The sequence below is a fragment of the Odontesthes bonariensis genome, chromosome 9 (genome assembly GCF_027942865.1).
Source record: "Odontesthes bonariensis isolate fOdoBon6 chromosome 9, fOdoBon6.hap1, whole genome shotgun sequence".
Classification (NCBI taxonomy): Eukaryota; Metazoa; Chordata; class Actinopteri; order Atheriniformes; family Atherinopsidae; genus Odontesthes; species Odontesthes bonariensis.
In genome coordinates, this window is record NC_134514.1 from 12,855,481 (window position 1) to 12,873,980 (window position 18,500).

The 18,500-nt window shown below is 39.0% G+C and overlaps 1 protein-coding gene across 2 annotated transcripts; it reads right to left on the reverse strand.

Annotated features, from left to right (window-relative positions):
- Positions 1-2,736: 2,736 nt before the first annotated feature.
- slc13a5b (solute carrier family 13 member 5b) lies at positions 2,737-11,902 on the reverse strand. Of its 2 annotated transcripts, XM_075474354.1 has the most exons (12): positions 11,748-11,902; positions 10,804-10,932; positions 10,583-10,719; positions 10,158-10,378; positions 9,836-10,016; positions 9,625-9,747; positions 9,273-9,485; positions 9,074-9,180; positions 8,861-8,982; positions 8,477-8,638; positions 7,267-7,404; positions 2,737-3,965 (listed from the first exon to the last, which is right to left on the reverse strand). In XM_075474354.1, the coding sequence occupies exons 1-12, from the start codon at positions 11,844-11,846 to the stop codon at positions 3,840-3,842; spliced, it is 1,758 nt and encodes a 585-aa protein (XP_075330469.1). In that variant the 5' UTR covers positions 11,847-11,902; the 3' UTR covers positions 2,737-3,839. The 2 variants fall into 2 exon arrangements, with proteins under 2 accessions (XP_075330469.1, XP_075330468.1); XM_075474353.1 differs by having other exon boundaries at positions 9,836-10,378.
- Positions 11,903-18,500: the final 6,598 nt, after the last annotated feature.

Sequence of the window (18,500 nt, forward strand, 5' to 3'; positions counted from 1 at the left end):
TAGTAAAAACTATTAAAAAACAAAACTGTATACCCTGTGGTATAATGGCTTATGTCAAGAGTGTGACTTAGAATGTTTTAGTTTTTTGTGTTTTCTGAGGGTGGCGTAATATCAAACCGTAAAGAACAAAACACAGACAAAAAATTTTTTTTTCAAGTTTATAAAAAATGAAAGTACTCAGCACAGAAATAGGCCTTCTCTGACTGTATTATCACTGATTACTGTTGCAGATGCATTAAAGTAAAAGCAGGATTTTCTTAGTTATTAGCAAATGGAGCTAATTTTGAACAACTGTGTGTAACTAATGACAAATTTGATATTTGTTTGTCATTCTAAATCCTCATTAATCTTAAGCGTGATTGATTGACTTGTGAGAAAATGGTAATAAATGCTGTTTAGAGTGCCATTAAGATGTGGAGGAGTACCATAAATCAAACACTCTTAGTAACTCTCAGATTTATACTTAGATACGCTACATGCATAGATGGTTACATTCCACCACTGTTAACGCATTTCAATAGTACTAAGCGCAGCTGGGGTCATTGAGAACTTCATTAGTTGACCTGATGGGTTTTACTGAAAGGTTAAAGGATCATTAAAACTGTTCCAATTTACTTAATTCGACTCCAAAAAGATTTAGGTGAAAAAAGAAATGGCATGCTTATGGTGCGTTATATAGTATTTTGTCTTTTGGATATATATAGACCCCCCCGGACCTCCAATTTGTGTAATTGTTCAATGTTTTGTATTTGTTTTGTTTTGCTTTTTTTTAAATTTATCTTTCATTTCTGTGCTAGAATATTAAAATGATCTATAAATAAAGAGCTAAAAACAAATGTCACAATTAATCTGGAAAGAGAGTAAATGTTTGGACCATTTGGGATTCGACACATTTCAATGTTGCTAAAAAGTTATATAAAAGTAGAGCTATTCCTGCCATGTTACTGATCTCTGTGATACTAAGTCAACAAAAACAACTCTCTTCTATTATTTGAACATATAGTTATTCTTATAACATATTATTCAAGAGGTACAACTGCAAAAAGTTTGATGCACATGGTACATTTTATGTTTTTGTTTCTAGAAAAAAGATATCTTTAGCTGTCTGTGTAGTTTTGTCTATAATTCTGTATTAAATGTGATTCCCAGAGGGTCAAAGAGTGCAAAGAAAGGCCCTCTGTCCTCTTTTGGATATTTTAGTTTCATATCCACAGCTTAATTGGATAACCCAATTGCTACCTGGAACCATGTATCCACACAGGTCTTTTTTCGCCACTAAAGGTTGATCAGACAACCAGTATATTGTGCTCATGTGTAACCGATACAGAAGAGGTTGAAGGCCAATGTGGGTTTGAAAAAGCCTTTCCATTTGCAAAATGCTTTCAAATACAACAGGTGGATGAAACAAGAAAAGGTGCTTTTTGACCTATTGGACATCCAGAAGATATTCTTGGCTCCCCAATCCATTTTACATAAGCGTGGAAGTCATTTATTAATCTTGCAACTTGCTTACTCTGCAGCCAGAGGACCTTGTTTATAATGAGTTAACAGATATGTGTTTTTGGGTTCACCAGAGGCCACGTGCATGAAGTCCGTTGCATGAAAATCCCAGCAATGTGAACAGCCAGAAAGTCTCATGTCTGAAGACTTACATGTATATATAGCCAGTAATGTAGGCTATGATACATAAGGACGTGTTTCAATTGGATAATGAGTGGGTGGCACAAAGGCAGCAAAGGGAGAGAAAGGCACTGTAATTACACAAGTGTTCTTCCCCACTGGGATCCAAGATCATAGTCATCTGAAACGCTCTCTGCACCCAACTGCTAGTTAACCAACAACCATCTTCCGTTTTAATTGTCTTACAGAAATGTGGTGAGAACTTTGATGTGATCCTTTCATTTCTTTCTTTTACGCTACCTTTGCTTGCACGTCCATCACAGTCACACAATACCACCTACATGGTTTGGTGTCGGTCACTGCCATATACATGAAGTCTTGCTGTTGATGATCTGTCTTCAAAACATATGACCAATCATGGTGTTAGATAATGATTTGGATACCGGTAGGCTGTAATGAAAGTATCTGGGGTCTTTAAATGCAGACGTGCATAGTGTCATCTTTGAGCTCATAATGTTTATGATGCAAGACAATGTTCGACTGTATCACTGCCTTGACCTTTGGCTCATACAGCGTCTCGTAAGAGGACAATGACACAGAACTCCTGCATCAGGCGTGTCCTTCGGCCCAGGATTGCGGTTGCATTCCACACTGCATTTACAGGATTATATCAGATTTGTGCACAAGACAAGTGGTCAGTTAGCAATGGTAATGTCACAAAAACACTTTTAAAGCACATCCACGAGTCATTTGAAGATGAGAAAGAGCAGATAAAATGTGATGAAAGTGAGATAATTCTGTGTTTGATGACTACGAAGGATGAAGGACAACACTATATTCACAGACAAAGCTGAGTTTTCATTACAACGGCTTTTTTCAAGACTCCTCATTGTTTAAACCCTGTCCACAGTTACTGTTGGAAACTGTCAACATCTGATTGTAAAGTCAGAGGTTATATATTTGAATAGAGTTTAAGAGCACTGAGTACATAGAGCAACTGACCCTATTGTGTCTCGATCATGCAGAATCTACAAATTCAGTACCTGTTTTTTGCTTCACTGTTTTTAAACTACTGTAAGTGGATGGGTTCAACAAGACACAAAATACAGAAACTGATTGTATTAAAACTCGTTTTTATTTTTTTCATTTCATATGTACATCACTTACACAATGATTATTAAATACATCTTAAGTGCAGTTAATACAGAATTCATTGTTCTAACCGGTCACTATATGAGAATAGTCTATAAACAGATCAGTTTGAGAATGTATTTATATATACAATAAGGCACTATGACTGGACCATACATATGCTTTCTTTTGTTGAAATGGTAGTTGTAGGCTTGTAATCAGATCTTATATACATACACAGCAGGCTTTCATTTCTAAATACAAAAATGTCAAACTTTGTAACCTTAACCCTATGTAAACATAAGTGCTTGTAACATTCAGCTGTGGAAAAGGTATTCAAATTTTGTTTGTATGTTGTGATGCTTGTACAGAATTTGGGAGCAAATTACATCAGTAGTGATCAAAAGTGATCATTAGGCAGCTGCCATTGTCACAGTGCTATTGTATTATTATCACTAATGTATTTACACATTAGTGGAATTTTAATGTTGTATCTGTTTACATTGGATCAAATTTGTACTACTATATATGCAGTATGATGTACTTTCAGTGTAAAATCTTAAAAAGTAATACAGCGCCAAGACAAATGTAGCAAATGAATAAAAGTCCCTAAGTACAAGTACCCCAATATTTCAGTTCCAAGAAGGCTTATTGCTCTTAATATATGCTACATGTATGCTAAATTAAACTAAACAAAACTTAAACCATATCAACACCAGTCCCTCTGAATTATTTTGATAAAAGAGATGCTTGAGTGATGTCACTAGAATAAACTGCCAAGGACTCTGAAAGATTCTCTGTATTTATGTATATAAACACAGACAGTCTTTGGCTTCTGTCATATCTTTTTGGGCATTAGGAATTTTCTTCAGATTAACTTCAATATGCGTAGGAAATAAATGTCATCTCCACCCATCTTCAAATTTATCTACACTTTCTCTCACTAGCAAAACTCGAGATGGTAATTAGACACATGAAGTTCGCTGTTTGGTCCAGTGCTGTCAATCTGACCATAGGTTTTGATCTTGCACTTGTGGTTGGTGAAGGCCAGGTGTGTACAAGTGTTCTCATATACTGTGGAAACAGACTCACACCCCTGTGACGTTGGCCCATGAAGGGAAGGTGTCCAGGTGAAATATGGCCCTGCCCCAGCTGTTAATGGACAGTGTAACACACAGGATGCCGATGATGTTCATGACTATTCCTGTCTTAGCCTGGTGAGGGAGAAGACAATTCAGTGATTTTAAGGCAGCAATTCACATCATTTAAGTCATTAACAAAGATTTCCGTACATCAAAGCCTTGCTCTGTTGAATTTACTGAGAGCTATCAGTGTAGTCAAAGTCAAAGTCAAATTTATTTGTATAGCACATTTCATGTACAAAACAATTCAAAGTGCTTATTCAGTGCAATACAAATTCAGTGTAGTGATTAGATATTTGCCAGAATTGTCCACTGTTTGCTTTTTGATTCTGTGGTCTTGAGATACCACTGTCATATATGTAGAACTGCAGATACAAGGCCACAGCCACAAATGAGTTATCATAAGCTTATCATAAGCGTTCTAAACAGAGAGACAACAGGCCTGGCTATATTCAGAGGTAGCAAAATCTGCCTCTCAGACACTCATATAATCAGTCATAAAAGGCAGTTTTTGTTTTCTTTTGGTTTTCACAGCTCTGGTCTGCTTTTTATAGGTAGGCCTACTGGTCAGAAGTGTTTGTTAAATAGTATTTAAATTTCATATTTACTGCAACAACATACTGTTAATGTGTGTTTAGATGGAAAGCTAAATTAAATTTGGATCTCAGTAAAGGAAATAGCAAACATTTTTAAAGGGGGCCCCAGTTCTCTGCCTTCCTGAGAAGGTCTTTATCTGAGAAGAGAGTCTTCCCATAACGTGAACCTCAGATTCAAGAGGAACAATGCAGTTTTTGTCCTGGTTGTGAAACACTAAACCAGCTTTTTAGTTTCTCTGGGATTTTGGGGTATGTGTGTCAGTTTGTTATTATTTTACTTCTTTACTTCTTTAGAGTTTTGTCTTGTTCTGTAAAGCACTTGTGTTGCACTTGCTACGAAAATAAAAAATAGTATAGTTGAGTTGTTCAGGTACGTTACATGTGCTTTGTTAATTTAGCTGATTAGTGCCAGATCAACATTCTCAAAAGAGGCTGTTGATTTCTGAGTAGATCAATATTGTTCCCTTGTTTAAAATCTGAGCTGTAGACTGCAATTGGTTATGTTGGTGCTGTTGTTGGTGCTTAAGCTTAGCTCTGCTTTAGAAATGACAGAAGTTCTAGTAGACAAATATTGGTTTTGATGCAGAATTTCATCAACAGGTAACATCATCTCATACGTCAATGTGCTGTTAGCTTTTTGGATGATAGCATGTTTGTCCGTCTGCATTCAACAATTACCCATCTGCAGTGGCTGACAGCAACACAGACGGATACCTCCATCCTAGTATAAATGGGCCCTTACTGCCACATATACTGACATGCCAGATGTTTTGTCACAGGGAACCATTTGCGTCCTTCTTATAAACTGTTTGAAGAAGTGCAATAATTCACCATCAGAAAAGAAAAAATTCAACCAAGTAACTGCCTTTGCTGACTGTTGTCAAACCTTAATCCTGACTTTAGCTTCCAGTATAGGGAACTGATTGGTCTAAAATTTTTTCTTGTGGACATTACATAGCTTGTAGTATGGTAAGATGGATTCTCTCATGAATGTAACCTCTGTAATCTTGTGACAATCCAGCTGCATTGCAAGCTAAAAGCCGCAAGTTGTGAGCAGTGGCTAAAAGAATAAGAGGTGGATTACTTCCTACAGACAGGAACAGACTCATAGTGGGTGCACCTGTTTTAAAAAGTTTGTTGCTAAAGTTTTTGAGAGTCACGAGGCTGCTTGGACTGATTTAATAAGGGTCGATGGTAAATGGTCAACCGTCAATGGTTTTGCAAAGTGGAACCATTCATTTGGAGGGTTTGGAGATTGAACTGTTACTGCCTGAACCACAACTAACCCTTCAGTCCAAGTGCAACAGTGAAGTGGTCAAATTTAGAATTGCAAAGCAAAGGTCTGCTTCATTTTTCTAAAAAATTCCAGCTTCACAGAAATGTTGACAGAAACTAAATACGTTATTAAAAACTATGTTTACAATTTAGAAAGAGTATTTACGTTGTTAAACAGCAGATGATGTTTCTACAGTAATCCAGAACAGACAAACCAAACACTGGCTCAGGTTTTCTGTGTTTTTTACAATTCAATTCAATTCAATTCATTTTTATTTTTATAGCGCCAAATACAACAAATGTCATCTCAAGGCACTTAGATAGTAAGTCCAATTCAAGCCAATTGGAATTCAATTAATTAATAATAATCATAATTCATAAAATAATCAAAATAAACAGTCACTGCAATTTCTTTTTTTATGCTAGGGAAGGGAATAGCGAGGAAGGGGGCATACAACTTGTTCCGTAAAGTATTTTGACCACTAGCTACCATTAAATCCTACCCAGTGGACCTTTAAGAATGCAATTTATCTTCTCATCTAATTAGCAGCACCGTATCCATGCACTGTATTTTGCATTTTCCAAAATGTTGAATAATTGCACAGCCGGGATAGGCTTCGGCCCCCTGGGTTACACAGCTCAATATTGACATATAATTTTGACAAAAAGAAAAGAAAAAAGAAAAGAATCACTCAGGTATAGGAAATGGATGGACAACCCTAAATGTATAACAGTGCCAGATGAAGTTATGTAGGATTTGCTCTCAATTTGGCCCAGGATTTGACATGAATGACAGTGCAATGAAAAGTAATACTATGATTGTGAGGAGTAAGGAGAGTCATAAACTATCATTTCCTGACTTATCTTGATCTGATATTGTTGTTAGAGTGAGTGTGTGATGAGGTTTAATACCTTGGGCATTATATAACTAATGACCTGACTGGTGATAGGGACATTTACAGACAATGTTGTATAAAGTATGCACAAGCTAATATGCTGATATATAAGGTTAGTATGTGCTCTGTCCAAGTAAAGTTTGCACTTTTAAAAGCATATTGTATCCCCCATGTATACTGCTCATTTGTGTGCTACAGAAAGAGTAGAATGCAGAAACTCAATGCTGAATGATAATCAAATGAGGCTGCTGCCTCAGGTGCTACAATTGAACAGCACAAGCAAAATATGTGTTAGTGTTGGCATACCTACTTGTTATGCTTTATTGCACAATCTCATGTGCTGATATGTGTAGGTTATTGGACTCTGCAAGCAGCATAATTTCAACATTGACGAAGCCTGCGTTAAGCTCAGTCAGGTTCTATTCAGGTATGTGGAACCACTGGCATCTCAACCTTTATGTGCATTTGTGACATTGTGGATTTTCTTTTCTTTGTTCCTCTTCTGTTATTATTGTTTGCTATGCACCTGTGTGTGTGTCTTTATTAAAGTGATAATGTAAGAATAAAAAAGTAACGCAATAAACAACAAACCACTGCCATACTTACCATGTCCGCAACCTTGAGGTATCCATAGGAGAAGACTATGGCATTTGGCGGGGTGGCAACAGGCAGCATGAAGGCAAAAGAGGCACTCAGAGTACAAGGCACCATGACGTACAGCGGATTCATTCCAATGGATTGAGACTGCAATAATCACACATTAGGTTTCAACAGTCTAAACCAGAGATGAACACAGTCCTGATCACAAAATCCTCAACTCCTCCATCTGGTTACTTTTCTGCAACTGTAATCACTGACTCATAACTCAGAGTGAAATGTGTGCAAGTCTGCCAGAGTGAAAACTCTCATTAGGTAGGTGTAATTAAGATGTAATTTCTGCTGGTCCAGTGCTGAGTCATGCTATCCAAAAAGGAAAAGCACACACATGTAGCGATAATAGCAGACTACTACGTTTCAGAGAACATTATAGTGTGGAATTTGCTTCTGAATTACATATCCTGCGGCAGAGTAGCTTAAACAAGTGCAGAGTAATTTATGGTTCTCAAAATAAACAGTGAAAAAATAAAACTAAACTTTATAGTAAGGCTACTTTAAACTGTAGGTAGTAGGCTATATCATGTCACCATGATGCTAGTGTTTTGGGTTTTTGTTTAAATCAAAGATTCAGTTGACAAGATGACACACAAAGCCACATGCCACAAGCTAATATTGCTCCAAAATGTAATCTCCACACTTCTGATATCTGATCAAATATTTACTTGTTCCTCTCTTAACTTTCTGACTTTATTTGCAAATGCTCTTGTGGACTTCCATTGCCTTCCCTATAGAAAATATCAGACTGGAGGTTCCTACTTGCCACTGTCTTTTGTAACCCATCTTTGGCATTCTGTCTAGTGCTCAGCTTGTGGGCACAGTAATGCCATTCTTCAGCAGCAGCAGGGCAGGCAGTGGCACAGGGCAGTGAGCTGAATTGGTGTGTTTGGCAGGTTATTAATGGGAGGAGGGGCCCATAGTAGGGGACCGAACATATTCAGTCTGAATGAACAACTAAATGGGCAGCCAAGCATGGGAAAATCGGTCAGCTCTCACTGAGAGTAGTATCAGTGCTTCCCCCAATTGGGGAAATCAGTTGACATTACTCCAGGGAGCACTTCACCTGAGTGAACCACTGCTGCCATGCAAGATTGTCTGTCTCCCACAGTCTAAGATCCTGTTTCTGCCCTCCCCCCCTCCTAAAACAAGTGAGAGTTCTTACCATTGAAGCTAAGACAGGTAGGAAGAGAGTCGCAGTGGCCACATTACTTGTGCACTCTGTGAAGGTAGCAATGAGTAGACATAAGATGATAGCAATTGCCCAGGGAGGGATAGTTTGCAGGGGAGTCATCTGATCTCCCATCCATTTTGAAAGTCCTGATTCCTGAAGATAACAGAACAGAACAGAAATTAACATAACAGAACAGAACAGAACATAACATAACATAACATAACATAACATAACATAACATAACATAACATAACATAACATAAGATAACATAACATAACATAACATAACATAACATAACATAACATAACATAACAGAACAGAACAGAACAGAACAGAACAGAACAGAACAAAACAGAACTGTTTTTATCACTTACTTCACTTCCTTTTGCCAGAGCAAAACCTCCTCCGAGAAGTAGCACAATGCCCCATGGTAACTTCTTTTGGGCAACTTTCCAGGTGAGGAGAGATGTCGTTGGTCCAGAAGACTGATGAGGGGCTTCAGATCCAATAAATAAAATACATGAAGATTTAAATCGCAACACTGTACAAAGACATATGACCTATAATCTTCCAGAATGATGACTCACCTGTGTCAAAACTACGATTCATCCGTGAACAAAAACGTGGAGGTTCAGAGGGCAGAACGAAGAGAAGGACAGCCACAAAAATCGCCACTGTGGCATCTGTCACATACCTAAGAGGTGGGAGGATGAAAGAAACCCTGTAAAAAACTGATTTATATATAAGTTAAAATTTGTTCAGAATTAGAAAAGTTTGAGTACGAACTCTGCTTTGGAGTTGAAGATATTTGTTGCCCAGCCGTCGACAAAACCTGGATCCCTTGTGAACCACATGAGCACCAACAAAGTAAAGAGACTCAGGACACTTATTTCTCCAAAAGACATGGACCCCAAGCCACGATGCTCCTCAACAATCACATTATAGGCCGCAATCTCCTTCTCTGTCTTCACAGCCCCGCAGCCCCAGGTCTTCTTAAAGCTGGAGAGGGATCACACGGCAATCAAAATCTTTGTGTCACCTCTACATTCAATCGCACTGTTGATGCGGCAAAGAAGTTTTTTGATGCTGATTCAAGTCTCTGCCAGAAGAATTAGGCTTTAGCCATCATCAGACTCACTTGAATCCAATGAAGACAAACTGCAGCCAAAGCCAGGCCAATATGAGCATGATGATCATGTTTGGGAAGGCGAAGCCAAACCAGGAAGCAAAATTAATCACGTCCCCATTATCAGGAAACAGTCTAATAAAAATGACAATAGAGTAAAATGTATTAAAAACAAGATTGTAAATAAAGACATGCAACTTGTAATTGATAAGGAGACACTCACTGGTTCATCTGGCCATTTAGGACCAGATTGGGGCCAGTTCCTGTCAGTGTGGCTGTGCCACCAATGCTGGCAGCATAACAAACACACAGGGTCATCCCTTTACACATTCTCTGTCTTTCTGCTGCCTCCTTGTGCTTGGCAACCTCTGTTGAGGCATCTAAGAAAGTCACCACCACTGGGCCTTTAAACAAAGAGGGAGGAATGAAGAATGAAAGAGTTACTTGCACCACAGTTCTCCAAATAGAAAAAGTCACGATCTTGCACATTTTCCTTTTTTCTTTCTTTGCATACAACATTTTACTGAATGTTGACAAGGGCTCACCCTGTCCCTCATTCTGTTTCTCTGTCTGTGTCGGACATTTGCTGTCAGTGTCTGATGTCTGGACCTGCTCGTCTGAGCTGAGGATTTGAGGTACTTCTGTCTCACTGGTGTTGAGCTGCTGTAGCACTGCTTGGACAATAGGCACCATCATGGCGGTTGTAGCCGTGTTACTGATCCACATGGATAAGAACGCAGTAACACCCATGAAACCCAGCATCAGACTGTCAGGGATATTTAAAAAAATAAAAACATGTTATGTGTGTTTATAACCAACAGTGACAAAGACAGTAAAATATGCTTTTATGATGCAATGAAAACCTTGAACATAGCGCCTTTATCTGTAGTACATTGATGTTTTTAACTTCATAGCTGATTAGATATGCAGAGCAAATAGATGATAACAGGTATGTAACCGAGCCACTCACAGTGCTGGACGCACACCGACCAAAAGTAGCACTCTCAAAGCAATGCGCTTGTGCAGATTCCAGTGCTCCACGGCCACAGCGACCATCAGCCCTCCCACAAACAACAAGTTTGTGTCCTTCAGGTACTGCATACACACCTGGAAAAGCAGGGTCACACAGAGTAAGAGGCATGGCAGTAGACTTTTTCACAAAGATCATAAACTGTGGTGATTATCACTTACATCTTTGGACTGCATTATGCCAAACAAAGGGAAAAGGAGAGCTGGGAGAAGTGCTGTCACAGCCAGAGGAAGTACTTCTGTGCACCAGTACACTGCCATCAGGATGATCACATAGGCACATTCTGCCTCCTGTTAAAAAATAAATAAAATAATACAGATCCACTCTACTTACTTTATCTCAAAATCCCTGCTATAAGGGTTCATACAGTAAAATCCACAAATACTTGAAATCAAAAAGTGTAATATATATTTTTTAATTGATGTTTAGTTGGTTCAAAGGGTGATGGCAGGTTAGGTCCATTGTTTCTTGCACTTTTGTTTACAGAACAGTTCTGAGCTCACCTTCATTTATAATATTGTACTGACGTTTTCAGTACAATTATTATCATTAATATTATCATCTTTCTCTTTCTCTTAAAAGAGACGTGCTCTTTCGCTTTGTTGACAAGTACTTCAGTTCATGTTAGGCCGACCTGTAATCTGGGATCATGTCTAAGGCTTTTTTGCATGGCAGCCAATGCCTATCATAACATGCTTACAGCCTGTATGTCTCTGTGCCACATGTCGAAGGTAACAATGTGGACAGAGCCCTTTGACTATGTGTTCCCACGCTGGTCATGACAATTCATGTTAACAGCAAAGAGTTAAAATAACAGGACTTAAGAGTGCACCGGCCCCCGGCAACACTGGACATCTCACGAGCCGGTGGGAACAGGTGCAACAAAGGAACAAGTGCAAAGAAAAAATGTCTATGACCAGTTAAAAGTGTGCTAAATTTAGTTAATGCATGCGTCAAATCTCCATGTAGGCTACAAGAAAGTAATTAAGTAATATGCCAAATAGTAGCCTTAAAGACTGCCGATCTAACGAGCTAGACATTTTATTCTATAAATTTTTGGCAAAGTTTTATCCGGTAATTTCACTCAGATTCTGTTGCAACATACCGATGTCCCGATCACTAGAGGCAGTGGAAGAAGAATACATGGGGCCGTGAAGAGGATGAGCCCATTTTTAACAGAGGAAATATATCTGAAGAATCCCATCCTGGAGGAAAACGGAGTAAAGAAGCATGAACACCATGCATCGCGATTTTGAGGCTCAGGGGAGATGAGGAGGAGGCGGGAGGAGGAGGAGGGAAGTCCTGCAGCGAATAAGGACGATTCACAAAAAGGAGTGAGAGTGGGAGTATGAGATGTGTGCACAGAACAGAAGAACCCATAAAGGTGGGGTTAAAGTTAGCGCACTTAGTCAGAACACTATTGATTCTTACGGAAGAGTATTAGGGTCAGGCATAAGAAAAAATATTTATATTTTGCCTGTCGAGATTAATGTCAACATGTCGAGAATAAAGTCGACAATTTCGACATTAATCTCGACAGGCAAAATATAAATATTTTTTCTTATGCCTGGCCCTAATACTCTTCCGTAGATTCTTCATAGGCTATCAACATTTTCCTGTCCTTGAATCAGTGTATTTTATGTTCTCATCATGAAAACTGGTTACTGATGCAGAAGTGCTGCAAACTCAATAAAGAATTTTGGAATAAATTTGGAAGGATAAGATGGACAGGTATACTATTTACATGAGGATTCCATCAGTTTATTCAGTATACTATAACATACCAGTACCAGTTTTGAGGTGACTGTCGTCTGTTTCTCTTTCCGTTAAATTCTACTTAACCACTGTCCAGAACATTTTTCCCCTTAAACTTTAGTCACCATACTTTAACGATTAGAAAACGTATCTGTAACCTCTAAATGATTGTCACGTGATGTGGTCGCACAGAGTGAGAGGTGTGGCAGTAGACTGTTATTTTACAAAGATCATAAACTGTGATTATCACTTACATCTTTGGACTTCATTATGCAAAACAAAGAGAAAGGTGAGCTGGGAGAAGCGCTTTCAAGTAATAGGAAATCATTACTTAAGTGTAGCAGTTTATACAGATACAGCTTATAGGATATTGTCAATGAACAGAACTTTGACAGCTATTTTGATGGTCATTTAGTGTGACAGCATTTTCAAATTAGGATTTTTTTTACAAACCAAACAATCAACAGAGAAAATAATCTACAGATAGATATATATTGAAAATAATCAACCAGAATTGTATATATATAGTTATAATATTATGTTCCTCCATGACAAACTACAACAGCAAAATTGCTTTTACAAAAATGCATGAGTAACAATAATCTAATTATATATAACTTAAAGCATAACATGAAGTGAGTACTTCTGAAGGAACCTTCTAAATGCAAGGCTTGTTGTTTGTAACAGATAACCAATGTGGTATCACTTAGCTTTTCTAAATTATGGGAAAACTTCCACCTTGTACAGGTGTGTTAACAGAGAGAGTATTTTCTCTACATTAAGAAATAAAGATCACTGTCAGGAACCTTTTACTATCTGTTTTGTAGCCCTGTACATTCAGTGCACAGTCAAAGAAAACATTTCCCTCCAACAGGGTTTTCTACTGTCATTAATGTTATATTCCAATAAAGATTATTGTATTTCACAGGTGGGGCGATTTGAATAATAGCTACACAGCCTCATATTGGTCAGTCACTCAGAGAATTTTTTTCTTTGTCTTTTTTTAAAAAACAGAATGATTTATAAAGGGAGGAGTCATAGTCATAGTCATTTTGATCAATTAATCATATGTGTTTTTAAAACTATTTTTTAAATGTTGTATTAGTTATATTAAATTTTTTTGCTGATGAAATCAATATTGTCAAAACAATAAATCCCTTTGAATTTGAATGATGAGGAGCTGAGCTGTCAACTGATCACCACCTGGTGGTGAGTTGGATCACGTGGCGGGGGAGGAAGCTGGACCCTGGCACCATATGAGGTTTTGTTGGAAACCTTTGAAGAAGCCCCAGTTTAGCTCCCATCTCTGGCTGAGCTTCTCCGACATTCAGAGGGAGGGTGTGTGTTTCGGGACTTCATTGCTAATACTGCTCCAAACTGCTGTAAGGTGGTTGGTCTTTATTGAGGACGCTTGGTGGTGTACGGAGCTTGAGGTGAGGGGAGCCGCCAGGTTGAAATATGAGTCCTACAGAGTTATGTTAGCTTATGGGATCCCAGAGGCACCTGAAAGGCATCAACGGGCCAAGCAGAACATGACTGGACAGTTTCAGAAGCAAAAGCTTAGCTGTGGAAGGAGTTTGGCTATGGCACATCGCTAACAGTAAGGCTTGAAGAGATTCTGGAAAACTGTCAGATGCATCAAGGGGGGAAAGTGGTGCATTGCCAACAATATTTACAGTAGGGCTGGAGTGCTGTCCAGTCAACCGGGGTTTTAATTCAAGGAATACCCATGAAGATCCTCTCAGCTTGACCAAAATACCTTGTGACATTTGGAATAATGGAAATCATAGGCCTGTGAGTTTGGGGTGATAGTCGCTGCAGTTAAAAACAAATTTGTGATGGAGGGGCCCCAAGATAATAGCCTGGGTGCCAGCCGAACTTAGCCCCGCCCATAAAAGTTTTGGTCGGGAAGTTCGGTCTGGCTCTGCTCAGTTGGGAAATCTCTATGCTCGACATCAAAACAGTCGACCCCAATCAGATTGTCAGGGCAGGCTTTATACGATGATGGACAAATGATCAACAGGGACATTATCGACTACGTCACTAAAGAGCGCTTGGTTTGACTTCGTTTGGAACAAACATGGCTGCCGCTGGAGAGCTAGGGTGTGTAGATTCTGCCATCGAGTCTGTTCTACAGGATCTCCACATTGCATTCATTTTGAAAGACGAACAGAGGAACGCGATAAAGGCTTTTATCGATAGAAAAGATGTTTTTGCCGTCCTTCCTACAACAAGTGTGTGTCGCTTAATCTACGTCACATGCTACGTTGCTCTGATTGGTTATAGGTCTATCCAATTGAGCGAAGAGGCATTTTTTCTCCTGGTTTGGTTGAAACACACCCCATACTCAAAACACTATCGAGCGGTATCAGACTCACATTCTGACTAGAATCGTGAGTATGACGTAGTCAGGCTGCCAAGATAAGCCCTAAACGTCATGAATGTTGTTGGGCTGTCTTGGTTGACATGCGTGTGTGACATTATGAAGAAGTTGGAAATAGTGCATCTGGACTGGTACTGTGTAGACTGTTCTTCTTTTTAAAAGGGGGACCAGAGGATGGGTTCCAGCTACAGGGGGATCACACTTCTTGTTACATGGTATTTTTTTCGGTGTCTCTGTGTTTCACGAAGTTTGTGAGCCAAGACAATTCAGTTAATAGAGGTGAAGGTCTGAAGCCCCCGGCATCACCACTTTGAGTCTCTGCCCTCTTCTTTGCCTTCACGTATCTGTCCCGTAGCTTCTTCCACACACTCTTACAGAACTCTCCCTCTTTCCCCAAACTTCTGCCAATCTCTGTCCACGAGTTTTGGGAGTTTACATGCTCCCTGTGCTCTTTCACAGCAGTGTCGTATAGGTGCTTGTAAAAAACGCACCTCCTCACTGAGCCTGGTCTCAAATTGCTCCATCCGGTTTGTCGTTCTTGGCGCAGCCAAGTTACAAAATTCGACTGGTGCATGACAACGTGCTGCGCCGCCTTTTCATGGCGCCCGCCAGTCCTGAAACGTCATTTTGACGTCACGGGCCGGCTACGCCATGAGCGACGCATCAACTATAAATCCAGCTTTATTCTCCCTGGTTAAGTCTAGGGTGCAAGAAGAGTCTGGCAGATAGTCAAACTTCAGATTCTGGAGGAGTAATGATGTCTTCGTCCAAGTTGTGGGACAGCTCTTTACCTTCGCAAGAATACTGGAGGGTGTGGGAGAGTTTGCCCAACCAGTCCTCTTGTGTTCTGTGAGGTGCTCCAGGAGTATGGGGCATCAAGCCCTTTGTTATGTGTCATTTGGTCCCTGTAAAACTAGAGTCACATTGTTGTCTGTAAATTGGACTCCTTAAAGGTGGATGTTGAACTCCAACATGGCTGTTCTTCATAACTGGTTCAGTCAAAACCTTTATGGACAGAATTTTTTGGCGCAGTTAAGGGTTAGAGGGTTTCAAGTTTGGTCTGCTTATAAATGCATCCGTGTTTTTCTAAAACAATGTGGTCCTATTGGCATTATCAACCAGAGAAGTCCAGCATGCACTAGTGCAATTTGTAACCGAATCTGAAGCAGCCAGAATGAGGATTAGCATGCCAAAGTTAGAGGTCATGACCTTTAGTTGGAATGGGTGGATTTGGAAGGAGCTGTTGCCTCAAGGGGAGAAGTTTCTGTATCTCGGGATCTTATTCACAAGTGAGGGTAGAGTGGGGCGGAAAATTGAAAGAGGGATTGGGGCAACAACAAGTGATACGAATGCTTTACTAGCCTCTTGTGGTGAAGAGAGAGCTGAGTCCTAAAGGCAAAGCTATCAATTTTCCCGTCAGTCTATGTTCCATCTCTTAAGAATGGTCACAAGTTTGGAGAGTGACCGAAAATATGTGATTCTGAATGTCAGCACTAAAAATGAACTTTCTCTGAAGGGTGACTGGCCTGACCCTTAGTGATAGGGCGAGGTGGTCTGGCAGCTAGAATGAGTTAAGAAAGAGTTGCTGCTTCTCTGAATCGAAAGGATCCAGTTGAGGTGATTTGGGTATTGGGTCAGGATGCCTTCAGTTGTCTCACAGGGGAGATATTTAAGGATCCCTCAAGGAGAGGTGACCTTGGGGCAGCTCCAGGATTCAGAGGATGAGTTTAATCTCTCAACTAGCTTAGGAAGGGTTAGGCAGGAAGTGGCTGGAGAGAGGTAGCTGTTTAGACTGTTACACCTGTGATCTGGATAAGTATCAGAAGATGGATGGATGGCAAGATGAAAATGTGTCAACATGGTGCAATGGTACCAACTCTCCATCAAAGAAGAGTCCACAATGTGGTGTGGGGGGGGACATACCCATCACATTCAAGGTGTATTCTGTTGTTTCTGCCACAAAGGATGGCAGCAGATAGGCAACGCTGTTGCCCGAGCAACAGTGCCAACCTAAAAAAGTTGTTGCAACCATGTTGTCGTTATAAAGTCTGGCTTACTCAAACGTATTCCAGTAAATTTTTTATCAAGTATGTTTCGTTACCACCAATTCTACCAGGACAGTTATGTGGATTTCCCTTCACCTTATATTATGTTATATGACTTATTATATCACTTGCAGCTTTGTTGTGTCTTTTTCATCTGACTTTTTGGAATCTATAAGATATATTATTCTAACCACTTACTTAGATGAAAGTTATACATGTTGCCCTTTGATCTAGATCAAAGTACTGCATTCATCAGTCAGAGAATGATATAAAAAAACGTGTGAGGAAAATCAATACAATAGAGAGCTGTGTGAGTGTGTGTTCACGTGAAATTAATTCATTTTTAAAGAATTCCATGGGTCATATCAGGCAGAGAACCACAAAGTGCACAAGTACAGAGCAAAAATTGGAGAACTAATCAAATTAAATAATTTCATATTTATCGTCAAGCTTCCTATGCATTACTTAGTGTCCAGGTTGCATGAAATAACTCATTTTAATCTCAATACAAATTTTAACTGTAACTCCAATTCAAGATTATTCATGAACTGCTAGTAGCGGTTTTTGGTTTGGCTGGTATCGAGGAACTACATGCTTATACTCAGTAAATGTGGTCTTAAACTTGACAAGACATTTTTGCAACGCACTAACAGCAAAATAAAAAGAGGAACATGATATGCTGAGCCAAGGAATGTCATGTTCCTTGGCTGTATCTTTTCTGTAAGTTTGCTGACAGTAATTATGCTGCACTTGTGGTGTGCTTGGATGAGGAAAGCTTTTAATTTGTGTCCCTGTAATTATAAGATTCCAAACCAATGTGGTTATATACGAGTTTCAAGAATTTCAAAGACAAAGAAGCAGCATTTGTCATCATTTGGACTGTCAATTGTCTGAAATTTGAGAATACTCGCCTTTATTCTGTCATTTGCTGTGTCAGGTTTGTTTTAGTTTTTAATTTATTCATTTATTTTTATGCCTGTCGGTATGCCTCAGTCACATGCAGCCTATATAAGTAAAGATATATGTGCATCCGAATGCAGCTTAAAATGTATTTTGTGCACAGGATTCACAAGAATGACAACACAGCAACAAAGACAGAGTTCACTCAACTCAAGAAGCACTTATCATAATTCTACTTAATTATTCTTAATTGTTTATCAAATCACACCGATATGTCGTAAAGTATGCAACTCATCTTGAAAGCAGGCTCTATCTAAATATACCGAGGTAGATCTTTTACACATACATACATACATACATACATACATATATTGACATAATATAAAAATAGATACACCATTGTTGCATCTTCCATCTATATAAACTATAATATAAGATAAGATAATAAATATTAATACATAATATATAGTTGTCACTCCATGTTTATCTTCATATCACTGCAAAAAGCCAGATTTGGGGTGTAAAAAAGATAAATTAGTGAAAGATTCAAATTAGAGGGCAGTCAGTGTGATTCTTTAATATTCATAACTCAGTCTTTCACATTCAAGTAATTCAAATAATTACCATATGAGAAAACCATAATGAGTCAAATTCAAATGGTGGGAGGTAAAGGTTTTGATACAATCATATCTTTTGGGTCCGTGTAATGCTTTGCAGTGCTTTGATCCATTTTTAGAATTCACATGAAAAAGATGAAAATTGGGTTCAATCATCT

Coding starts and splice junctions, on each gene's coding strand:
- slc13a5b (XM_075474353.1), bottom strand. CDS start 11,846: ATGGGATTCTTCAGATATATTTCCTCTGTTAAAAATGGGCTCATCCTC. Junction 10,720..10,803: donor GCATAATGCAGTCCAAAGAT/GTAAGTGATAAT, acceptor CTGCTTTTCCAG/GTGTGTATGCAGTACCTGAA. Junction 7,405..8,476: donor TACCTGTCTTAGCTTCAATG/GTAAGAACTCTC, acceptor TGATTATTGCAG/TCTCAATCCATTGGAATGAA.